Source organism: Arachis hypogaea, chromosome 20 (genome assembly GCF_003086295.3).
Source record: "Arachis hypogaea cultivar Tifrunner chromosome 20, arahy.Tifrunner.gnm2.J5K5, whole genome shotgun sequence".
Lineage (NCBI taxonomy): Eukaryota > Viridiplantae > Streptophyta > Magnoliopsida > Fabales > Fabaceae > Arachis > Arachis hypogaea.
The window spans coordinates 81,649,198-81,664,916 of NC_092055.1; the positions used below are offsets into that span (position 1 = coordinate 81,649,198).

The following is a 15,719-nucleotide window of genomic DNA, read 5'->3' on the forward strand; positions in this document are numbered from 1 at the left end:
GACTACTTGATTCATTCCCCCTTCAATCCTTGGGTTCAATAGCATCAGAAATGGGTTGGATTGGGCCCAAAATGAGGTGCAAAATCGCTGGGGGCGATTTCAATAAAGTGGGCCATGGACAGCATCGGCGCGCGCGCAAAGTGCGCGTGCGCGCCCCTGAACACGAAGCAACATATGGTAAAATTTATATCATTTTGAAGCCCCGGATGTTAGCTTTCCAACGCAACTGGAACCGCCTCATTTGGACCTCTGTAGCTCAAGTTATGGTCGATTGAGTGCGAAGAGGTCGGCTTGACAGCTTTACGGTTCCTCCATTTCTTCATGAGTTCTCCCACTTTGCATGCTTTTCTTCATTCCTTCCATCCAATACTTGCCTTATGAACCTGAAATCACTCAACAAACATATCAAGGCATCGAATGAAATTAAAGTGAATTAAAATTACCAATTTTAGGGCCTAAAAAAACATGTTTTCACATTTAAGCACAAATCAAGGGAGAATTGCAAAACCATGCTATTTCATTGAATAAATGTGAGAAAAGGTGATAAAATCCCCCAAAATAAGCACAAGATAAACTACGAAATTGGAGTTTATCAGTTATCTTTAGGGTTAAGTATTTTTTTCGTCCCTAAGGTCTGGGGTGAAAATCAAATTCGTCCCCGACCTTTTTTTGTTATTAAAATCATCCTTAACGTTACAAAACGTTATAAAATCGTCCTTTCTCTAATTTTTGGACATAACTACCCTTCATTTTAATTTCATCATTTACCTTCATTTCTTCTTTTTCTTTCCACAACACAAACAGAGAGGAGGGAGAGCAAGAAATGAAGAAAAGTAGAGACTCAGAGAAAGAGAGAAAGAGAAGCAGAGACTCAGAGATAAGGAAGCCTCGCCGCGCCTGGCCTTCGCCCTCGCAGCATCGTGACTCCCGCTCGCCACGCCGCGACTCCCCCTCGTAGCAACGCGCCTGGCCCTAGCCCTCCTCGCTCTCTCTCCGCGCGTGGTCTCTCTTTCTTCTTTCAATGATGGTGGCAGCGGGATTGAGTGCCACTGTCGCCGTTGAAGAGTAGCGGTTTCAGATTCACCGAACATGGAGTCTCCTTACCGGTCCTGTCACCCTCTTCGGCGGTATAGTCACCACCGCCACCGCCAACTTCATCCTTGTCAAAAATGTAAAATCTTCTCCTTTTTATTAATTCCCTCTTCTTTTTTTTCATTAAGTGACTTTCGGTTGTTTTAGATCTTCCTTCTTCGAAAGGAACAATTTTGATTCGTTTCTATGGAATCCAAAGCTGAATCATGATCTGGGTTCATAGAAAATTTTCAATTTTTTTGTTTTGTTCGTGGCAGTTTCTGAGTTTTGTTTATGCATTTGGGGCTAGTTTCTGAGTGTTGTGCTCATGCTTGAAGGGGTTATTGATGTGCTACTTCCTTCTTGCCCAACTTCTAATTCCATGTGACAAAAGAATGTTACTGTTGCTGCCTCCCCTGAGTTGATTTATTAAATATAGTTATGTGCATTGTTGCTGCATTCTTTAGTTTGTTTTTATTGTTGATTCTCTGTTGGTTTTGTTTGATTTTTTTGAAATTAAAAAAAAGTTGGTATTGTTGTTGTTAAAGATTTGGGTGGAGACTGGAGAGAGTGGAGTATGGAAAAGGCTGAGGTAAACAGTGGAGTGAGGAGGTTAAGGGAGAAGGATGATGATGAAGGATATTTTAGTTGCTGTTGCCATTGTTGATGTTGTTTGGTGAAACTGTGGCCGTTCAAGGTGATTCCAGGTCCGGACGACAAGCCCATGATCGTGGTGAACTATAAGAGAGAGGAAAAGCAATTCTCCGCTGAGGAAATCTCCTCCATAGTTCTCATGAAGATGAAGGAGATTGCAGAAGCTTACTTAGGCTCTATCATCAAGAATGCCGTGGTCACTGTCCCTGCTTACTTCAATGACTCCCAACGTCAAGCTACAAAAGCTGGAAGCAGCGGCAAAAAAAATGTTTTAATATGGTGTTATAGTGGGTTCAGATTAAAGAGTGGTGTGGTAGTGGTGATGACTGATGATGCAGGGGATTAGTGGTGAGGATGGGGAGATTTTTTTTTTGTTTAAGGGTAAAATTATCCAAAAAATGTTATTTATGGACAAAAGGATGATTTTATAACGTTTTGTAACGTTGATGATGATTTTAATAACAAAAAAAGGTCGGGGACGAATTTGATTTTCACCCAGACCTTAGAAACGAAAAAAAATACTTAACTCTTATCTTTATTAGCAAAAATATTTTTTTTAAAATTAAAGAACAGGAAAAATATGTTTTGAGATTTTAAAGAGAATAAATTTAAAAATTTTTCTATTTCTATTAAATAAAAGCCAAAGTTGTGATTTTAATATTGTTAGACATTGTTTATCCTTCCTCATCTTATCTTAGATATAAAAAAAATAATTGAATAAATCCTTTTTTTTTTCTGTTTTATCTTCTAAACCGAAAACCAAAAATTTAATTTTTTATCTATTTTTTTCCTACATTTTCTTTTCACTCATATTCCTTCGAACCAAATTATGGGTATAAAAAAAAAGACTTGCGCAAATGTTGACTAGTGATATTCTAGATAGTGAGAGATAGTTCCTTAGTTTTCTTCATTCTTCCCAAATAAAAAATTTAAATAAAAATTAAAACCTAGCGTAAACATTTGCTACCCCTTCTGCGCGTTATTCCTCTCTTCGTTTCAAGTAGCGACCATATCCTCTTTTCATTTTTATATCGCAATTCGATTAAGCCAAATAATACTTTCATTCCATAATTATTACCAGGATTTCTTTGAATTGCAGATTCAATTGCTGCGATCTCCATTCTTCTCCCATGGCTTACGTTGAGGGAGGTATGTTCGTCTTACCGCTTTCGCTCTTAATTCTCATGTTTTCTTTGCTTTTCTTCGTTTCCGTTTAGGTTCGCTTTCTGATCCAGTGGATTTATAAAGACCGAAATTTTTCTACCTTTCAGGATCAATCGTCCTATATTTCTAGTTTCATAGGTTAATTTTTTAAGATACCCTTTGAGTTCTTGAATTTAAAACATCCAATCTGCAATCTGAATGATAGCAGTAGTATATATTTTAGAATCATAATTATGCTGTTTCCTGTGGTCAAATACTCAAATTATGAAAATATTTTAACATATTTTTATTCCCCCCCCAAAAAAAACCCATTTTAAAAAAAAAAAAAGGGTTTATTATTGTTTCCCCTGAATTTCCATTTTTATATGCAGCCAAACGTTTACTATCGGGTCTCCGGCCACATTCTATCCGTTTTCCAACTAGTATATGCAAACTCTGAAAAATTTTTAAGAAACTTTAGCACCGGAGGATATTAGTCACAAACAAATTCTTATGTTTATGTAGATATCAATGAATGTTGATAGGAAGGGGAACATTGTATAGTACAAGAAATTATTTTAGGTTCCAAATAATAGTCCATTTGAAGAGAAAAAAAAAAAAGGGGGGGGGGGGGGGGGACGATAACATTAATTAATATTTTGCATCATTTATCCTATTAAATTAAGTAGAGAAAATGAGTAGAAGAGAGGGAGGGTAAGAATGAGAGGAAAAAGAAATAGTAAGGGGAACTTTTAGAAACATTTTAATTTAGTTAAAATAAAGTTATTTTCAATCATTTCCATAATCCATGTGCATAATTAAAGCTGGACAATCTTTTGGCACCGCAGAAAGTAATAGCTTTCATAACTCAATCCGTTTAAGTTACCATCCAGTGTAAGTTGCTTGATGGTTCTCTTGTTCGGATTAGCATTTTTAAATCACATTTGCAGCTATTCGTTACAATGAAGAGTCCCTTAAATCTCCACAGGACAGCAGTCAACCAATATTTGGCCTTCTGTTTTGTTAGAGTATTGCCATTCTCTATGTTTAGATAACAATTTGTTCATTGAAGATAACAAATGAACACCCATACTTTTTCCATTGCTCTTTATGATCCTGCAACAAACCTTTGGTGTATTCCAACTCATTAAGGAGAGTAACCCTTAGAGCATGATAAGTGGGAGTAAACAACATAGGAAGATTCGAACGGCTCATAACATATTCTTGAACACACTTCAGCCTAACTAGGTTTATTGAAATTTCAGCTTGATAAAACCACTGATTTATATATTGATAAACTCTATGAATTGCTTTTTTATTACATGCTTCATTACACTATTGAGTGAAACTCAATATCTGGAATATCTTGAGCTTTTTCTTCAGATAGATCCAAATTTCTTGACGTTACAAACTTTTATATGGCTTTATGCTGAATAGTAACTACAGCTTGATGCAATTTTGTGCAGGTGTCGTGAAATCAAAGCGATCACTATGGCGACTCAAAACAATAACTGATTTTTTTTGGGCCATTGTTAACATTATAGGCGTGTTTTTTGCTACAATGTTTTCGGTAATACTTACGTGCTTCTTGATTCATATTACATTTTATGGGGAATTACCATTTAAAAAACCTAGTTTGCTCATGATGCTTTTAATCACAGATGGAAAAGGCCGATGCCTACAGGAAAGGTGCCGCTTCTGGTAAGAAATGGGATGGCGGTGCTCCTGGAGGTCCGGGTGGAGGTGGTGGGGGACCATATGGCGGTGGTCCACGTGGCCCACCTCGTGGTGGTCTTGACAATGTTCGTGGCCTAGATAGTATTAGGGGGCGTGACCATGGTAAGTTTAATTGTCTCTCTTGCTTCTAGATTTGATTATGATGATTTCTGGTTTTTTCTTGCTAATTTATTTTCTGTGTGTGTTTTCTTTAATTTCTTCCGTGAACTTACAGCCTCTCTTCCTGCCTGTGGCTCCTGCTGTGGTTGAGTGGTTGGTATCCAATCTACTTATTGCATTGGTCGGCTAAATTTGTATTTGGTGTTCATGGATCAAAGCAAAAGAAAGTTAGGACTATGTTGTTCATACTTTTATAGTTTGTTTTTCTAGCACAGGCTTGAGACAATATCAGTAAACTTCTTTATCAAAAAAATAAAGTACGAGAGGAAGTATATGAATATGTGTGCGTGTATTTTATTTTTCCTATTCACTTCTAAAAATGGGAGGTATTGTTCGAATGTTACGATATAAGGGAAACTGACAAACCGATGGCTTGCTCATAATATCATTTGAAAAAGATCCAATTTATTTTGTTCATAGCATGGGCCGGAGAAACCCGACCCACACCAATAAAGAGAACCCAGATACAACTCCCAAATCACTACCCACAAAAAATACAACTACCCAAACTGAATTCCTCTCGCACAACTTCTAAAACACATCTCCAATTTGAATTGAGGGAATAGTGGCATCTGATCAGATTCATGGATACATCTCTTCATGGTGACTTGTTGGCAAATATGGCGTTGGCGGAATAAGGAGATTTTTACTCCCCAGTTCAAGAGACCAAACGAAGGGAATTTACATAATTTTTCCTCTAGTTAATGACAGTGCAGCAGTGTTCTTGAAGGAAGAACTCTTCACAGAAAAGAGGAAAAGAATTGAAGTGCAAGTGGCGTGGAAACCTCCAATGGAAAATTGGGTAAAAGTGAACACGGACGGAGCCTTGATGGGAACCCGGGGCAAGCAGGATGTGGGGGTGTGGTGAGAAATGAATTGGGGAGGTGGGTGGCTGGCTTTGTGGCAAATGTACTGTATTGCGTTCCAGACAAAGATTTGGGGTATATACTATCTATGCTTCAACTACGACACGAGAGTTGGGACTAAAAAGTTATAGTTGGGACAGATTTCAGAGCTGTATACGAGATTATGATCCAAGAAGATAAAAGGGAGAAACACCCTACTTCAGTTATTAGAAACATAAATCATTGGGTGAAAAAGCAATGGCAGTTCAGGCACAATCGAAGAGAGGAAAATATAGTGGCCGATTGGCTTGTAAAAGAGAGTTTAAAAAAAGATCCAGGGTATCATTTCATTGACACATCACCTGCAGAGATAAGAAACTTTTTGTCTGATGATTGCAGAGGGGTTGCTAACTTGCTATACCCCGCTTAGTGTCCACCTTGTAAGTTTGTGTTCTTGTTTTCTCTGGGCTGTAAGCCCGGCTTTAAATATATTAAAAAAATAGTGGCATCTGATCATCCTCGGCAAGTTCATAGCTAATTAACCATGAAGCAGAACAAGTGCAAGTCGTACCTTCTTCCAAATTCAAGGCCTGTGGCGTCAAATTTTGAGGATTTTTTTCTTTTTTTTTTTTTGAATATCGATTGAAACATGAGCTACTCCCCCGTTTGATTTTTCCCTGATTAGTGGGATGTTTTGAAATTGGGTTGTTCTACTATCTAGAGAGAATAAAGCTTCAAGCACAAAGAGCTGCTGTAGTTCAACTTATCTCCTGTGCAGTCGGAGGCTTGTAAGGGCGGATTCTAATGGAGATAGGTGGCAGATGAAGAGCTTTGACCCGGACAGACATGACCCCTGATCGGTTCTGGTTGCAAGGGAGCCTTCGTCTTCGTTGGCTTATTGCAGATTTCTCTCGGTATTCGACGCACTTTACTTCTCACTAACTACTATCATCCCTCAACTTCAGCAATGATGTGTCAATGGCAAATATCAAGGCTATAAAGGTTCTCTTTCCTAGTTCAAACTATTGATATAAATGACTACTCGCTTCAAAAGGAGGGTAGTTATGTGTACAAGATGTCTCTGGTACGGGTTGAGGGATGGATCGGGAACTTGCGGGTCGAGGCGGATGCCGGATCACTTGATTGGAGCAATGGGGGGAGGTACCTGCAAAGACACTCCGACGCTCAAGTCAGAATGGATCTGAGAGGTATGACGTGTGAGGAATGAATGAATACCTGGAGGGACCGAGGTCCTCTATTTATAGGTGATGGTGAACATCTTATCTTATCATATCTGGCTAAGATAAGGGAGACGTTTGAATTCGAAAGTTGGTTAGGAGCTTCAGCGGGCCGGTTCCGGGCCTTCTAGAAGGGCGAAGCGGGTCGAACCCGGGTAACCGGGTTCGAAGACCGTTCCGGGTATAGGATCCGTGGGCTGGATCCGTAACAGTTGTCCCCGGAGCGAGAGAGTGAGGTTGCTCGGTCTCATCGCTGGAGGAATCTTTGTTGTCTGGTTCTTTCAGTCGAGGTCGACAATTTGGGGAGTTTCTGGCTGTTTCATGGTCAGGCGAGGAGCGTGTTATTTGGGCGTTTCATCACATGCCGGGTTTGATGACCGTAACGGTTGCCTCCGGAGCATGAGAGCGAGTGAGGTCGGTCTGTCGCTGGGAGATGTGGGTTCGACCGCGAGTTAGGTCGGTTTGTCGATAGGGAGATGTGGTTCCGACCGCGAGTCAGGGGAGTTCGGTGTGTCGGCCCTGGTCTTTTAAGGTCGTGGCGACGTTTCGCCTGGCCTTTTTTGGTTTGACGCGACTCTTCTGTGTCCATCGTGCCTGTTGCGTTTTTCGAGGCGTACTTTACTGGTTTCTTTTTCGAGGGGCATTTATTATCAGGGGACGTTTTTGGGTGTTTTTCCTCTATTGCCCCTGTGCGTCATATTATTGCTCAGGGCCATTTGCGTCTTTCTGCTTTCTTTTGAAACCGTTTTGGTTTTCCTTCTTGCTTCCCTCGTCCATTTTCCTTTCCCTTCGTTCTCTAATCTGAAAAATCTCTTCCTCTGTTGCGTTTTTCTGGAGTTGAGTTTCTGCCTCCCATCTCCGTTTTCCAGGCTTGTTTTCTGCATTATCAGGTTGGTTTTTCTCTGCTCTTCCTTGTTTTCACTTTTGTGATCTTTTGTTATTCTATATTTGCCATGCATTGTTCTGCCATTTCCTTTTTTGTACTGCGTATTGTGCTTTGGGTGGTGGTGTCTGTGTTTTAAAGGGGTTGAGCACCGCTGTGTTGGGTTGGTGGTGGCAGTAGGGTTTCGGTTGTCTTCCTTGCTTCTGCGTAGGGTTAGTAGGCTGATGGTGGTGCTCCTCCCTGTTTTAGGTATGCATCGGCGGAGGAGTGAGGGTGTGGGTACTCCAATAGCCCCCTCTAGGGGCGTCCCCGCTCGCTATACCTGGGTGACTAGCGACGTGTGGGGCGTTCCGTCGCGGATGACAGAGGCCGATCTTCAACGCCTCCGTGATCAAGGGACAATTTGTGGTGGTGGCGATATGGAGCGGCAGTATGAGCTTGCCCTCCCAGACGCTGACGAGCGCGTTTGCTATTTGAACCTTGATTCGCCCACTGTTCTGGACTGGATGTGGGTTTATGAATCAATGTTTACTCGGCTCGGCGTGCGGCTTCCTTTTTCGTCGTTTGTTCAGGAGCTGTTGAGTCGGTGTTCCGTGGCACCGTCTCAGCTTCATCCGAATAGTTGGGCAGCCGTTCGAACTTTTGAGCTTGTGTGTCAGTATCTTGATCTCCCGGTTTCTGTTTCTGTCTTCCTTTTTCTTTTCTTATGTACTCTTCCGTCTAAGGAGGGGAAGCATAAGAAAGGGTATATGTCGTTTCGGGCTCAGCCTCATCGCCGTATTTTTGGTTTGTTTGAAGACTCTTTTCATAGTTTTAAGAGAGAGTACTTTAAGGTGCGCCCCGTCCAGGGGCATCATCCATTTTGGTTGTCGTTAGAGGGCGTGCGCCGGTTTCCGACCTATTGGAATTTCCGTGCCGGACCGTCGGTTTTGACTAAGGTTACTTATGATGGTTTGTCTCCCGAGGATAAGGACATTGCCAGTGTCTTGTGGCATTTGTTTGGCGAGTGCCCGTTAAATCCTCGAGACGTCATGGGGGATCTTGAGGCTTGTCGGACGTATATTGGTGTGTGGCTGTCTCTTTTTCGGTTTTTATGTTTGTTTTCCCGTTTTTGTAACTTGAATTTTCTTTGGTTTCTTTCAGTTGAGATGGCTGGTGGTTTGACTTCCCTGGCGCGGCTGAAGGCGGCGATGGGTTGGGAGGAGGGATCGTCGTCTCCTGCTACCCCTGTCTCTAATCCCGCCGTGGACTCTCAGGCTGTTTCTCAGGGTCGGGGGTGAGGGCCGACGCTCGGGCTTCACTTGGTCCCGTGAACTCGCCTGAAGTCGTCGTGGTCACGGCTGCCGAGGCTTCTCGGAAGAGAAAGAGGCCTGAGGAACCTAGCAGCGAGACTTTTGAGGAGGAGGGTGCTGTGTCCAGTGTGATGGATCGACGTTTTGATGCTTCGGGGTTCATAGATCAGCACTTGATGCCTGGCACAGAGCCGTTTTTTGATAATTGTGATGTTTCGTTCCAGGCTATGTCGGTGTATCGTGCCCTCCTCCGATCTGCTGTTGTTGTTCGGAAGGCTGAACCCGTGATGGCTCAGGTCGGTTTGTTGGACAAGAAGCTCCGTCATTCGCAAGCTGAGGTGGCTAAGTTGAAAGAGCAGCTTGAGGCTGCCGAGGTAGCGAGGGAGAAGGCAGTGAAGTCTTCCGAGGAAGCCGGGGCGGAGATCCTTCGTCTTTCCGAGGTCGACACTTCGCTTCTTTCCCAACTGGGCGAGGAGCGGCAACGGGCTTCCGACGCGGGTTCTCAGGCTGCCGTGCTTCTTGGCGAGCTGGAAGTTTTGAAGGCCGAAGTTGCTACCCTGAAGAAAGAGAAGACGAAGTTGTTGGCTGATGCTAAGGGTGCGATCGTTGCCACCGAGGAGACGATGAGGGCTCAGGCTTTGGTGTTGGCTCCGGGTGTGGACGTGTCTGTGATGGGGGCTTTCAAGACCGTCCGTGACGGCCGAATTGTTGACCTTGAGTAGTTTTATATCTTGTAATTTTAGTTTGCTTTGAACTTGGTCTTTGTTTTGGATATTTGGTTGGCCGTGGGCTGTGTATTTGGTATGTTTTGAACTCTGGGTTGTGCCATATAAAAAGTATTTTACTTCTCGTTTTAATCCATTTTTATCTAATCTAATTATATCAAAATTCTGAATCTTTTTAAAAATGAATCGGTAGGGGAGCGTTCCGCCTTAGAGGAAAGGACCCGCGCGAGTAGTGGTGGACGAAGCGGAAGCGAGAATGTCGGCTTGAGTAACGCAAACGTTGGTGAGAATCCAATGCCTCGAAAACCTAAGGGTTCCTCCGCAAGGTTCATCCACGGAGGGTGAGTCAGGGCCTAAGATCAGGCCGAAAGGCGTTTATTATCCTAGGTCAGAACAAGTTGATAGGAGCTCTTTCTTTTTTTTTCGCCCCATGTCGCCATACGAGGGGGGCGGGTTATTCACATTTCATTTGATGGTCAAAGGTGAATTGAAAGCTAAGCAGTGGTAATTCTAAGGATTGGATTCTTCGGGGCCCGATTTTTCCGATTTTTTCCATAGAAATTCAAGAATTAAGTTAAACACAAAGTAACAAAAAAAAAAAAACATTAAGATCATTATTAAAAATCAAGTTATTGAATATTTGAAACAAATCCCAAAAGCCGCTTATAACTTGCTTTCTTTTTAATGACTCGTGTGGCCGTTCGGGCCTTATGTTTATTTTGAGCCGTTATGTCTTTAAGCCGTCGTGACTTAGGACCTTTAGTAGGCCGCTTAGTGTTTGGGGATATCTGTTTGTCAGGCTCCGAGGGTGATCAATTCTCGGTGTTTGTGGCTGTGTTTCTATTCCGTTTTGGGAGGTAGAAGGGGGAAGGGTAGGACATAGTGGAATTTTATTTAGGCCTCGTTAAAACCCTCCGTGATGGCGGGAAAGAGTACCCGGGTTTAATACTTTAATTTAAACAAGGAAAACAAATGTAGTAAAGAGGTAAAATCTGAGTAAAAGGAAATTAAAAAAGACAAAGGGGATCTATGGCGGTCAACCTAAGTGTAGTAGCGTCGCAAATTGGTGGCGTTCCATGTTCTCGGAATTTCGTCGCCGTTAAGTCGTTCGAGCTTGTACGCTCCCCTTCCGATTGCGGCTTTGATTCTGTATGGTCCTTCCCAGTTGGGGGTGAGTTTTCCTTCCCCTGGGGTCGGGGCTCCGATGTCGTTTCGTCGTAGAACGAGATCGTCGGACGCGAATTCTCGTTTGATGACGCCGTGGTTGTACCTTAAGCTGATTCTTTGTTTAAGGGCTAGCTCTCTGACATGGGCTATGCTTCTTTCTTTGTCGATGAGGTCTCGTTCAGCTTCCTCGTCGTTACCTCCGACCGTTTTCCTTGGGCTTGGGTCTCCTATCTCTACTGGGACGACGGCCTCCACTCCGTATGTTAATCGGAAAGGGGTTTCCCCTGTGGTCGTTTGAGGAGTGGTTCAGTATGACCATAGGACCGATCCGAGTTCGTCGGCCCATAGTCCTTTGGCTTCGTCGAGCCGTTTCTTGAGTCCTTTGACGATTATTTTGTTTGCGGATTCCACCTGTCTGTTTGTTTGGGGGTGTTCTACCGAGCTGAAGCGGTGGGCTATACGTAGTCCTTCTAGGAATTTTCTGAATTTTTTGTCAGTGAATTGGGTTCCGTTTCTGAGATGACGATCTCGGGGATCCCAAATCGGGTGATGATCTGTCGCCAGAGGAATTTTTGGCATTGGGTTACCGTGATGGAGGCCAAGGGCTCGGCCTCGATCCACTTGGTGTAATAATCAATGGCGACAATGAGATATCGGAGTTGACCGGGTGCCGTAGGAAAGGGTCCGACCAGGTCGATCCCCCAGGTGCCGAATGGCCGCTCTGCCGATATGATGTTGAGCTGGTGTGGGGCGGCCTGGTGAATGTTGGCGTGCCTTTGGCATTTATCACAGTTCTTTACTAACTGCATGGAGTCCCGGTTAACCGTGGGCTAGAAGTAGCCGGCCCGGATGATTTTCTGGGAAAGGGTTTTGCCTCCGATGTGGTGGCCGCAGCATCCTTCGTGGATTTTGCAGAGTATGTACTCCGTGTCCCCGGGTTCGACGCATTTGAGTAGGGGTTGCGAGAATCCGCGTTTGTATAGTTGTCCTGCGATGACTGTGTAGTTGGCGGCTTCCCTTTTTGTCCGTTTTTCCTCCCTGGGGTCTTCAGGTAGCGTTCCGTCGAGGAGGTATTGTAGGATAGAGTAGGTCCATGATCCTTGGCTGGGGAGTGTCAGGTAAGCACTAGCCGTTGTTGATATGGATGGTGATTTAACGACTTCCTGAATTAGCGATTTATTGCCGTGTCCTGGTTTGGTGCTGGCTAGTTTGGAGAGGAGATCTGCTCTTGTATTTTGTTCCCTGGGAACGTGCCGTATGGTGACGCGATCGAACCCTTCTTTCAGTTTGTTTACCTTAGCGAGGTATTGTTGGAGTAAAGGGTCTCGCGTTTGGTAGTCTCCGTTGATTTGGGAGCTGACTACCTGAGAATCGGTGTTTACTTCCAGGATTTTTGCTCCGACGTCCTTGGCTAGGGCTAGGCCCGCTAGGAGGGCCTCATATTCTGCTTGATTATTAGAGACTGGGAATTCGTATCGTACTGACTGTTCGATTATGACCCTGTTTTGGCTTTCGAGTATGACCCCGGCACCTCCGAAGGTGGCGTTTGACGAGCCGTCGACGTGCAGCTTCCATGATTTGGGAGCTTGGTTTCCCGGAGTCATTTCGGCGATGAAGTTGGCCATGGCTTGCGTTTTGATTGCGTTTCAGGGTTCGAATTTGATTTGGAATTGGGACAGCTCGATGGACCAAGCTAGCATTCTTCCTGCTAGGTCGGGTTTTTGTAGCACCTGTTTGACCGCTTGCTCGGTCCGGACCGTCACGGGATGGGCCTGAAAATATTACCGTAAGCGTCGGGAGGCCGTGAGGAGCGCGAAAGCTAGCTTTTCCAGGAGTGAGTACCGAGCTTCCGTGTCTTGTAGGACTTTGCTTATGAAGTATATGGATTTTTGTTCTTTCTTCTCATTTTTGCGGATAAGTGCTGTTGCGAGTGCCTCTTCCGTTATGGAGAGGTATAGGTAGAGGGTCTCCCCTGTTTGGGGTTTGGCGAGAACTGGTGGTTCTGCTAGTACTCTTTTGAAGTGTTGGAATGCCTCTTCACATTTTGCTTCCCATCTGAAGGGGGTTCCTTTCTTCATCAGTTTGAAGAAGGGGATTGCTTTTTGTGCTGATGCTCCGAGGAAGCGGGATAACGCCGTGAGTCGGCCGGTGAGCTTCTGGATGTCGTGGAGGTTTTTTGGGCTTGTCATCTCAAGGACGGCATGACATTTTTCCGGGTTTGCTTCAACTCCGCGTTGGGTGATCATAAAGCCAAGGAACTTCCCTGCCTCCATTCCGAAGGCGCATTTTGTCGGGTTGAGTCGCATATGGTGCTTTCGCAGGGTGTTCATTATGACCTTGAGGTCGCTTATGAGTTGTTCGCCGGATTCGGTTTTGGCGAGCATGTCGTCTATGTAGACTTCTAACTTTGTTTCGGAAAGGTTCTGGAATATTTTGTTGACGAGCCATTGGTACGTGGCTCCTGCGTTCTTTAGGCCGAAGGGCATGACTGTGTAGCAGTATGTCCCGTCGGGGGTGATGAATGCTGTTTTCTCCTCGTCGGGTTGGTGCATAGGTATTTGATTATAGCTGGAGTATGCGTCCATGAAGCTGAGGTACCGATGTCCAGATGCGGCGTCTACCAATCTGTCGATGTTTGGCAGGGGAAAGGCGTCTTTTGGGCAGGCTTTGTTGATGTCTGTGTAATCGACGCACATTCGTCACTTCCTGTTTGACTTCTTTACTAGTACGACATTTGCCAACCACGTCGTGTAGGGTAGTTCTCTGATGAAATTTGCTTCTAGTAGGGCTTTTACTTGTCTTTTGACCTCGGCTGCCCGGTCTGGGGACATTTTTCGTCTTCTTTGTGCCACGGGTTTGGCTTTGGGATCTACGGCCAATCGGTGGGACATCAGGTCGGGGTCTATCCCGGGCATGTCGGCTGGTGTGAAAGCGAACAAGTCTTTGTTCTGCTTCAAGAATTGGGAAAGGTCTTCTTTAAGGTCGAATGGGAGGTTCCTGTTGATGAAGGTATATTCGTCTCTGGTTCGCCCTACTTGTATTTTTTCCATGTCGCCTTCTGGTTCTGGCCTGGGTTGGCTGTCTTGTCGGGCGTCCAAATCGGCTAAAAAGATTCCGGCCGCGTTGCGAGATTTTTTCCGTAAAGCTAGGTGATGACAAGTCATCTTAGCCTAGTTTCACTAGCCTTTTTCTTTTGTTTTCACTTGAATTATGCACTTTCTTGAGCTCTAAGCAAGCTAATTGGGTAGATTTTCATGTTTCCTTTGATTTAATCAACCATGTATGAATTCATGCTATTTCATGAGGTTTTATACTATAATTGTCACATATTATGAAAGAATGAAAATCTCATGATTTTAAGCATAGCTTTGATGTGTTTGGTTGATTAATGATAGGTGAAGAAAGCTTGGAGAAAGGTTGAAGCAAGAAGGAATAGCTAGGAGTAAAGAGAGGACAATGGAATAAGTGAAATTGAACCAGGAAGCAAAAAGCTGGACCTAAAGTTAGCCTCAAACTTTTGCACAAACTTTTGGGTGAAAAGTTAGCCCCAACGTTAGCCCCTAACTTTTGGGCTAACGTTGGAACTTGAAAATCACTCCCTGGGCACCAAAAGTTTGCGCCAACGTTAGCCCCTAACTTTTGGGCTAACGTTGGCACATGAAAATCACCCCTGGGCACCAAAAGTTTGCGCCAACGTTAGCCCCTAACTTGGTGGCTAACGTTGGCATAAGAAAAACCTCCCTGGCCACCAAAAGTTTGCGCCAACGTTAGCCCCTAAATTTTGGGCTAACGTTGGCACATGAAAAATACAAGGGGCAAAAGTTTGCGCCAATGTTAGCCCCTAACTTTTGGGCTAATGTTGGCGCCATAAGTGCACTAAGGAAGGCCAACGTTGGAGCAAAAGTTAGACCCCTAACTTTTGCACCAACGTGGGTATCAGCAAAATATGGGGGTTGATATGAAAAGTTAGACCAAAAGTTTGCCTCAAACTTTTGGTCAAACTTTTACTCCAACTTTTGCAAAACTCCAACCCGGTTCATTTGGTTCACTTTGGTTCTTCTCCAAACTCCAAGAGCAATCAACCAAGGCCTCTTTCAACCCAATTCCACCAAGAGCAAAGGCCCAACTCAAGGCTTGAAGATCATTTGAAGAAAGTGTATAAATAAGATAGAATTCAAGTTCTTCGGGGAGCTTTCCCTTTGAATTTTCATAATAGTTTTCGGAGAGCTTTGGATATTGAGTGATCTTTAATTTCTTAGTTTCGGGGAAGGAGAATTCACTTCTCTTCCTCTTAGTTATTTGCTTTCAATTTCAATTACACTTGTCTTGGATCTTGGGTTGAAGAATTGAAGGAATTCTGTTTCAATCTCATCCTTGGATCTCTCTGTTTATTTACTGCAATTGAATTTCCGTTTCTGTTACTTGCTTCTCATCTACTTTCCTTGCAATTTACAATTCCCTTGCAATTGTTCTTGTTGGATCTAGGAAGGCATTGAGATCTAGACTTGGTTTTCTAGTCTCTGGGTCCTGAGATCTGAATTCCCAATTTACATTTTGTTTCTTGCTTTTAATGTTCATTTACTTTACTGCTTCAAGATCCGATTCAACCCAGACCTTCTTTCACTCTTTTGTTTGATGCAAGTTACTTTTCTTTGTTTAATTTCTGCAAATCCAACTCCCAATCCCCTTTACATTTCGAGCCATTTACATTTCTTGCACTTTAAGATTCCGCAATTTACATTTCTTGCACTCTAAGTTTCTGCCATTTAATTTCTTGTTCTTTAAGATTCAGCAATTTAATTTCC

General features: G+C 43.7%; 2 protein-coding genes across 3 annotated transcripts; one reads left to right on the plus strand and one right to left on the minus strand.

Moving 5' to 3' along the window:
- Positions 1–2,498: 2,498 nt before the first annotated feature.
- On the plus strand, positions 2,499–5,044 carry LOC112783797 (uncharacterized). 2 transcript variants are annotated; one of them, XM_025826870.3, is made up of 5 exons: positions 2,499–2,725; positions 2,825–2,874; positions 4,335–4,438; positions 4,530–4,707; positions 4,820–5,044. In XM_025826870.3, the coding sequence occupies exons 2-5, from the start codon at positions 2,856–2,858 to the stop codon at positions 4,852–4,854; spliced, it is 336 nt and encodes a 111-aa protein (XP_025682655.1). In that variant the 5' UTR covers positions 2,499–2,725; positions 2,825–2,855; the 3' UTR covers positions 4,855–5,044. The 2 variants fall into 2 exon arrangements, with proteins under 2 accessions (XP_025682655.1, XP_029152260.1); XM_029296427.2 differs by having other exon boundaries at positions 2,531–2,874.
- A 5,744-nt stretch (positions 5,045–10,788) lies between these two features.
- On the minus strand, positions 10,789–12,539 carry LOC140183101 (uncharacterized). The gene is made up of 2 exons (XM_072231116.1): positions 11,789–12,539; positions 10,789–11,198 (listed from the first exon to the last, which is right to left on the minus strand). The coding sequence occupies exons 1-2, from the start codon at positions 12,537–12,539 to the stop codon at positions 10,789–10,791; spliced, it is 1,161 nt and encodes a 386-aa protein (XP_072087217.1).
- Between the last annotated feature and the right edge of the window lie 3,180 nt (positions 12,540–15,719).

Coding starts and splice junctions, on each gene's coding strand:
- LOC112783797 (XM_025826870.3), top strand. Junction 4,439..4,529: donor TTTTTGCTACAATGTTTTCG/GTAATACTTACG, acceptor TTTTAATCACAG/ATGGAAAAGGCCGATGCCTA. Junction 4,708..4,819: donor TATTAGGGGGCGTGACCATG/GTAAGTTTAATT, acceptor GTGAACTTACAG/CCTCTCTTCCTGCCTGTGGC.
- LOC140183101 (XM_072231116.1), bottom strand. CDS start 12,539: ATGGCCAACTTCATCGCCGAAATGACTCCGGGAAACCAAGCTCCCAAA. Junction 11,199..11,788: donor CTGCGGCCACCACATCGGAG/GCAAAACCCTTT, acceptor AAACGACCACAG/GGGAAACCCCTTTCCGATTA.